Raw genomic sequence first — 8,390 nt, 5'->3', positions numbered from 1 at the left:
TAAGGAATACGTAGGCCTTGTTGATCCGGTAGCATCTTTCAGGTCAGACTTGGACAAATTTTTAGATAGCATACCAGATCAACCCTACATTCAAGGACTAACTCGGTCTGCCAACTCAAATTCGTTGGTAGACCAAATATCATATAAAAATTGAAAGGGAATAAATAGACGAATTATAATCTTTCATTTTAATAGTACCGCGGATTACATTCCCTGTAGCGGTTAGAAAAGCCCGTGAAAAACCAAACCGAAGACCAATTATCTCTAGTGGGGTTCTTTTCCGTTTAGATAAAAACGAAGAGCAGATGCCCTGATTTTTTCTTTGGCTTCTCCTTCCTCTTTGAACGCGCTGCTTGATACCTCTTTGGATTTGATCCGCCACTTTCTATAACTCAGAGCTTGACCATTAAATGGCGGGACGATAAGACCATCAGAAAAGCGCCATTGCAGTCAGATTATCGTGCTTTTTTTCATTTTGAAGCCATATATTAAAATTGCATTCCATTCATAAATCGCTTTCAAGAGTGCTGATGGAATTGAAAATAGATCTGCTTCCAATATCAGTTCGCTATTTTTCACATACGTATATCTCATATATATATATGATAAGTCATTGTCAAGTATCAATTATGTAGGCCTGAGCCATAAACCGCTGTCTTGTTGTATATGCTATTATTATTTTTTGAATGTATTTTATGCGAGAAGTATGTCTCATTGGATATATATTTAAGTGTTACATCAATTAGTTTCGCACATGGAGATTTGGGGCCCATTCTAGGATCAAGGGTTGCCATTCGAGGAAATATCCACTAGGGAAGCAGGGTTTGGGTGGATGGGGAGACCTGGGATCGAACCCATAAACCCGAGGTCAACTCGGTCACGCATTGATCAAATGCGCTACAACCATCTCCCTTTCATCCTCCCATTCATTTATGACACAGTATGCCTCATAGATCATTCTTTTCTCCAGACATAACGGAAAATATTATTCCGGTTGAAATGACAATAGTTAATCGTTGGTGGAAGCAACGGAGCGCAAGTTCTACGAAACAAAACAAAAAGTTCAAAGAGAAAAAGGACAATGCTCGAAAACGATAAGAATCAAATTGAAACTAAGCAACCTTGATTTTCACGATTGTATTACAAGATTCAGAGCCACTGTTTCATATTAATTTTTTTGGCTACCAATGCTGTTGATATCAGGGATGAAAATTTATGTAAGACCATTTTCTACCACCTGGCAGAAAATGGTGGCAGAGAGTGGCAAAAAATCATGCACAAAAAGTGGGAGAAAATGGCAAAAAAACAGAAACCTTTTAACATCTTTAAAACACTTTTTATTATACTGGCATACGTTTTCAAGCAATTTTCACCTCTTATTGTATGTAGTCTTGACATGCTGGGAAGGGGATTTTGCACAAATGTGCGAGATACTAATAAAAAAGATCACTCAATTCTGATGGAGTTTGAATTTTGCCATCTCAAACGATCATGAACAGGGTTGCTATGTGGCTAATCTATTTTTAGTCAATATGACTTTTAGTATCAATCGAAATTTCATGTCTGACGAAGTAGAATATCATTCAGACTTGATTGAATTGTTGTGCATTCATTTTAGATACTCATATTCACGGCTTATAAATAATACTTATGTTGCGAGGAAAAATGCTTCATGTTTCACAATGTTTATGGACTTGCTCGAATTTAAGTGCTCTTAAATTGCGCACATTAATTAGCAAGGATGATGCTACAAAGTTATTTTGTCATAGAACATTGCCCTCTTATTTCGATCAGGGATCTCAAGCACAGGCGGCCATTTCAGACCACCTTCTACCATTTTTTGCCACTTTGTGCCACTTTCTGCCATTACATGGTAGAAAATGGCAGATATTCCTTCAAAGACGACTTTTGCCCTCCTTAGTTGATATAGTAGCTTCTTTGACGTGGGATTTCACGACATTTGCATTTACTGATGTTGGGAAAGTACGATAATTAGAACTCATACAACAATGTTCATACTTTTTCCTAAATTCGAGGAAGCTTTTCTGATTCAGTTGCAAAACAACGCCTCGGTAGTTTACTCTTAGGTTCATTTCAAAAATGATATGTAAGTGGTGTTTTTCAACATTTAGGTTATACTAATATGATGTCTTGTTCTGAAAGAGAGAACAGGAAGTGTTCACCTTATCATTGCAGATTTGAGCCTTTGTTCTGTCCCGCTCCTCAGTCTTCATTTTATGCGTATTCTATCAGTATCATGGCTAACATCTTGAATGTGCTCTTCCTTGAGAACCTTCAGGGAATCTCTAGCCTTATCTTGAGCGAGACCCATTCCAATGGACGTCTAGAGACCTTGGACGTATTGTTTCGCCTCAATTCACACGTGACTCTAATCTTCCTGGTTTTGGCGAGCTGCCTCCTCCAAGTGGAACAGGTGAATGTGATCTATGATGAATCAATGTGGTCCGAAATACGGCATGAAAAATGATTACCCTAATTCCGGCAGAGTGTTTTGAATCAAAATTGGCTAGTCTGCTCTAAAAGTGGACAAAATTGGGCTGTACCGTTTTCATTGGTTTCTGAAGCAAATTCTACCAAGCTGTAGACCTGACCATAGATTTCTAGACGCTGGATGTCGGACGACCGACCACTCGGTTGGCCAAACAGTACAATAAACCGGTTTGTAATCAATTCCCAGGAGACCATCCATTGTACTGTTTTACCAGCCGAGTGGTCGGTCGTCCGACATCCAGTGTCTAGAAATCTATGACCTTACGTGGGGGGGGGGATTTTATTGCAATCCCCCTTGATCATGATATCTCCAAAATTTGACAATGATTGAGTGAACTTTCTAGTTTTGTGGATCTCCTATTGAATGCTACGGAGGTCCTGATCCGGCAGGCTTGATCAAGGTGGCAACTGGAACTTGTTGGACCAATGGAACATTCACATCCACGAAAATCAGTAATTGGGAGGGAAAAAATGAGGGGCAAGGTGAGCATCCTGCAAATTAGGGCATCGTGTCCATGATCTCACTTGACATAAAAGATTTTTGGGTGACTGTTTCCCTTTGCAGGATTGGGCAATCCAAATTGTGATTCTGAAAATCAAAATGACTGCAGATTTAACATCAATTACTATCAGTGGACCGCATTTGTTCTGTTGCTGCAAGCCCTTTTTTTTTATTTGCCCAGGTAAGGGACGGAAGTATCTTTAAGCAGGAGCTCAGAGAGTCATTACCTCCCACAGGTGTCGAAGTTGGGTGCCTATGGGGCGCCTCTTAATCCGTCGGAATGAGTTAAAATGCCTTTCATTAAATGGTCGGTAGAGAATAAAGAGTCTATCAATTCCTTTTTCAAACTTCATTGAGGCAAGCAAAATTGTTGTAACATTTTCAATTGCTCTCAAAAGGAACAGCCTTTCTACAACAGCCTTCAATTTTTGACAGACACGAGAAACCCTTTGCCTTGTTAGCATTCAAAATTCTTTATTCAGTCCTTAAAACACTTTTCTTTGACTAGCGAATTATTTTTTTCCAGATGGATTTGGTCCCTTTTCGAAGAAGGGGCAGTGGGATCCGTGATTCGCTCCTTTGCTAAAATTCCCAACAATCGCTCGCTTGAAAACAAGAAGATGATCAAAGTGTTGTGTGAAGCTTTGGTGGCCCGCAAGTAAGTGATCCCTTTCTTAAGTTACAATCCCACGTGAGAGAGAGTGTCCCTTTCTACTGTTTTTCAGGAGCTACTGGAACTTTGTTTTCTACTCCAAAGTCGTCTTGGAAGTGTACATGCTGTTGAACATCTTGTTCCAATTCCCTTTCTTGAACTTTTTCTTTGGATCTTTCGCCTTTTATTGTGAAGGGGAGCATTCCAATTGGATAACCTTCCATAACTTTGGGACCAACATGGTCCAGTATTGGTTACGTGGTTCTTGGGGACGCGATGGATCAGTCCCCATCAATCCGGGATTGGTTCTGTTCCCTCGAGTAACAACTTGTGAGCTCAAAATGATCCAAGAAGACTTCCTCACAGGATGCTTTGGATTTCATGTTGATCTTTATTGCAGGCGAATTCCGAATGGTTGGCTATGGAGGAGGAAGCCAAATCACCTACTTCATGTGCTTCCTGTTGCTGAACAACATCAATGAAAAGATATATTTATGCTTTTGGTTCTGGATCGTCATTCTGGGCACTCTCATAAGTAAGTTGAAAGAAAGGACTGCGATTTGGGTCAAGTACACTTTGCTTTTTGTTGCCAGGTTTGCCAAAACGTTTATAGAAATAATTGTTCTCGCAATACCTTAGGGAGCTTTGATTCAATTAGCCATTAGTAAAATAGCTGGAACTAACACGTGAAAGTAGGTCAGATCGCGTAAAAAGCACTTTCATTGGCTCTGTGTACTTGTTTCTTGCACTTATTTTGCGAAATTTTATTAGTAGCATATAGATTCTATATACTACTTTTATAAACTTGATCTTGAAACATTGTATTTGTCGGTTTTATAAATATAATGTTAAGAAATCAATTGTTTAGTTTGTCGATAAACTTAAGGACCGGGGATGGAACATTTTAGGGTTTTAAAAGTTTTCTTCTTTATAAAGTACTCGAATAAGTCGAAGCCAAAATTGATTTGATAACATCTGATGAAGGAATAACAGCTATATTCTTCTCTACGGTGTAAAAGAAAAATTGGTTCATGTTTTTCCATTGAATGGATGCTTTGACATAATAACAGGAATGCAAAATTTTGAGTCCTCTGAAGCTAATTTTTGGAGATTCGCCAAAGCAACCACCAAACGAGTCGTTTTTTCAGGAATTCAATTTTGGAATACGAAATGCTGTCTTTTCATAATATTATTCTAATTTCACATTTTATTTGCATTTTCATTTTCATTTTTAGTCCATTTCCTTTGCCCTTGGGTTTGCATTTCAAGGCGCTTCCACATCCCACTCCATGACCCGTATCAAAATGGAATTATCTTTCAGGTGTTAAATTGATTGTACGCCTTTTAAAAGCTTCCATTCTCACGAGTTGGACGAAGCACACCTTGCGCTCCTATTGTCGGCGTTCGGTGTCGGACGTCTCGGATTTGAACGAAGTGAGAGGCGCCAAAACCAGCTTGATCTTAGAGTCCAATGTGCCCCATGGGATCGTCTTCATCCTGGAGATCCTGCGTCGAAATTCCCATCCCTCCGTACTGAAAGAGGTCACGTGGACTACCTTGACCTTGCTTCGATCCAAGTCCAAGAGTCGAAAAGCAAGAGACTAGACCACGTGGTCTTACTTTCATCGTTATGAATGAGCCTTGACCATGAAATAAATATACATCTCTCTAGTATTGGCTCTGCTGGACTTTTGATGAGGAAACTGTTTTACCCAAGTATGAGGGAGCAATTCTACAGATTTTTTATTGATTGCGAAGCCAATGAGTAGAGCGGGTCAAAATATGCATTATACGTTTCATACCCTAAAACATTTTTTGTTGTCCAGGGACCCTGGATGCAGAGACCAGCGAGGTTGAGTATACGTCATCAAATTCGAGCGATCTGATTTGCTAATGAAAATGGGCTTTGTTTGGAAACTTTCTCACCAAGGAGTCAGCCACTTCAAAAAAGACCGAACATGTTTGTATTACACAAGAAGGCAAAGCTTTGAATGGTTTATGACAAATTTGATTCATATTGGGTTCAAAACAACTTATTATATCGCATTAAACTGTCTTTTGCCATTACAATTGCATCATTATGGTTTTTCTCAATAAAATATAGTTGTCACGCTGATTTCTCGCATGCTGCCAGTGTCAAATTAGAGTAATGCGCTTCAAAAGACAGAGTACAACCATTTTAACAAATTACATTGCTCAATCTAAAAGAGACTTGTTTCTTGAGAGACTCAGGAAGTTTGCATGCTATAGTGTTGATTTGAATAATGAAATTGCATATGTTAGCAATCTAATCTTATGAAAAAAAGGGTTCAGAAAGTATTTAGAAAGTAAGAAAACTATTCTCAATAATATAAAATACTATATCCATGAATCAGCTTGTCTTTGAGTAAAATTTCGCAGTGTCCTTAAAGAAAATATTCAATGGTGCTTGTCATGACAGTGCTCTTTCTTGTACAACGCATCAATTCAAAATCTGTTTGGAAACTTTTTAGTTCAACTCATCACTTACTTTTTTTGAATTGGAGCCACTTGTCAACCTCGCGCGTCTCTTACCAGGGTCTCTATTGAGCAAATATTTTACATATATATGCATTTTCTAGCATTGCTCAAACCCCTGGAAAATTCGCCGTATTTTGGCCTCAAAATGAGATATTGTAACTGAGTGGCTAAATATGCAGCGGCGAAAAAGAAGGCAAAGCCCCTCTCCCGAGTTACCGTGGGTTCCATTCCTTCAGTTAGAATTTGCGTTTTTAGGGAGGAGGTGTGGCGAGTGCAGTTTGCACATTGTTCTGATTACATACCATTTATTTTTTGTTGCTTTCAAAACCGTTTTATCCATTTATCCGCCAGCAATCTTTATCTTGCGCAAATTTTTCACTAACTTGCTCATTCAGATTTAAAGCATTTTCTAGATTTTGAGCCCAAATCTCAGTTTCAGAGCATATTTTTCTTACATATTTGGATCAATTGTTATAAATATTTAAGGTTTTTTTTAACGTTTCTTTGCATATTTTCACTAACTGATATGCTTAAAGCATAAATACATATATTTTAGTTCATGGAGGCGTCTTACAAATCTTGATGTTCAATTGAGTTCAGAAGGTTCTATCAATAGATGGCGATGGAACAAGAGTAATCATTGTCAAGATTATAGGATAGATCATTTTGATTGGGCTCCCATATAGATGTGTATTTGCATCCTATTTATCCCTTGATTTCTATTCGAATGAGCCCTGGCTATAATTTAATGAAAATTTTGAGTTTCATAGTAGTCGAAACGGTTTGGCGCAAAATGAGGTCAAAAATTGGAAATAAATTGGACCTTTTTTCAGCACTTGCTTGGTTTAATAGCTCAAAATAGTATGCAAAAAGATGAAAGGGTCATTGACAAAGATTACAGTTGGGTATGTACTTTCATATTGTGGGGGATCATTGTGTAAAAGATGGCAGTGCCATGTGGAGTTCTTTTTTAATCATCAGAGCAAATCAAAACATGAAGAAACAGTGTTTTTCACTTTTTCCTCTCTCTATATGTCAATTTATGATTTACTATTTACTGGCATTTTTCACCGTTTTACTCAATGAGTTGACTTTTTCTTTGATTTTTTTTCTCTTTTTCCTCAAAAATATGAGCACATTGAAGGAAAATCTTAAAAAATTTTGCCTCTTTTTACACAATTAAGTGTTTTCCTTTTTTTGTAATATTTGATTTTTCCCTCAACGTTGGACCGATTATTTCGATTTTTGAAAAACCATTCAAGATCATTTCAGCTTTTAAAACTGAATTGTTTCAGTACATGGCCATAAGCAAATGTGGATGGTTCGTTTAAGTGCCAACTTTTTTCTGTGCTGTCCAGAAAAATAATTTCAAATTCGTCAATCTTTTCTTACTCAAAGAAAACATTAAGTGTGACTTTAGTAACATCGTGCACTTTTACCCTATTGCCTTTGACATCCTGCACGCTTTGAGTGAGAAAAAACTACTTAATTGAGTTTGCAGAATAGATTGGCTATGATGCAAGAGCTTGCGACCATAAATACAAGCATTTTTTGCAGACTTCCTTAACGCGACTGGGATTGGAATCCCAACAGTTCAAGGTGAAAAACTCATTCATTTACCTAACTTCTATTTTCATATATTAGTTGATCGACCAAGGAATTAGAGTTGGCTGATCTGGCTAACCCTTGAATAAAAGGTTGATCGGGAATTTTAGTCAAAAACTGGTCCAAGTCTGACTTAAATCCTGCTGCTGGATCAACGCCTACATAAACCCTACGAATATTTGAGGGCAGCAAATTGAACAATGAAGGAGCCCGAGAAAGATGAGAGGTGGACTTCATTGTTTTAACTAGCCTGGATTCTCGAGGGCTTGAAGGTGCTCTCAAAACGCACATTAAGCCTCTACGGTCACTACAATGACCCTAAATCCTGGGTTGGGACAAAGCTCATGGATGCTTTTGAAAACGTACCATATCAGATATCTTTCGTACCTTCTTGAACATTGTACAGTCCCACTTTTCTAGTCTCTTCCCAGTACGAAAGCTCTCTCATATCTTCAATGTTCTTAGTAAACATCTTTGGACCTGCTCAAGCTTTTACAAACCTGCTGAACTAATTGGAGCCAAATGGGCGAGGCATATTCAAGATGCGGCTGGACAATCGACTTGTACGATGTAGATCGTGATACTATCTCTGGACTGGTGCGATACATCCAACCACATGTT

The 8,390-nt window shown here is 38.2% G+C and overlaps 1 protein-coding gene across 1 annotated transcript; it reads left to right on the top strand.

The window, feature by feature from the left end:
* Nucleotides 1-2,231: 2,231 nt before the first annotated feature.
* LOC131881764 (innexin inx2-like) lies at nucleotides 2,232-5,337 on the top strand. The gene is made up of 7 exons (XM_059228714.1): nucleotides 2,232-2,434; nucleotides 2,856-2,994; nucleotides 3,077-3,194; nucleotides 3,540-3,671; nucleotides 3,739-3,995; nucleotides 4,066-4,200; nucleotides 4,987-5,337. The coding sequence occupies exons 1-7, from the start codon at nucleotides 2,258-2,260 to the stop codon at nucleotides 5,268-5,270; spliced, it is 1,242 nt and encodes a 413-aa protein (XP_059084697.1). The 5' UTR covers nucleotides 2,232-2,257; the 3' UTR covers nucleotides 5,271-5,337.
* The last annotated feature ends 3,053 nt before the right edge of the window (nucleotides 5,338-8,390 follow it).

Source organism: Tigriopus californicus, chromosome 6 (genome assembly GCF_007210705.1).
Source record: "Tigriopus californicus strain San Diego chromosome 6, Tcal_SD_v2.1, whole genome shotgun sequence".
Lineage (NCBI taxonomy): Eukaryota > Metazoa > Arthropoda > Copepoda > Harpacticoida > Harpacticidae > Tigriopus > Tigriopus californicus.
The sequence above is the reverse complement of the archived record's forward strand: the minus strand, read 5'-3'. Positions and strand labels throughout refer to the sequence as shown.

Bases quoted from the DNA above. Each gene is read 5' to 3' on its own strand.
- LOC131881764 (XM_059228714.1), top strand. From the start codon at position 2,258: ATGGCTAACATCTTGAATGTGCTCTTCCTTGAGAACCTTCAGGGAATC. The intron at 3,672-3,738 runs GTAAGTGATCCC...ACTGTTTTTCAG, and splicing joins GAAGCTTTGGTGGCCCGCAA to GAGCTACTGGAACTTTGTTT. The intron at 3,996-4,065 runs GTGAGCTCAAAA...TCTTTATTGCAG, and splicing joins GTTCCCTCGAGTAACAACTT to GCGAATTCCGAATGGTTGGC.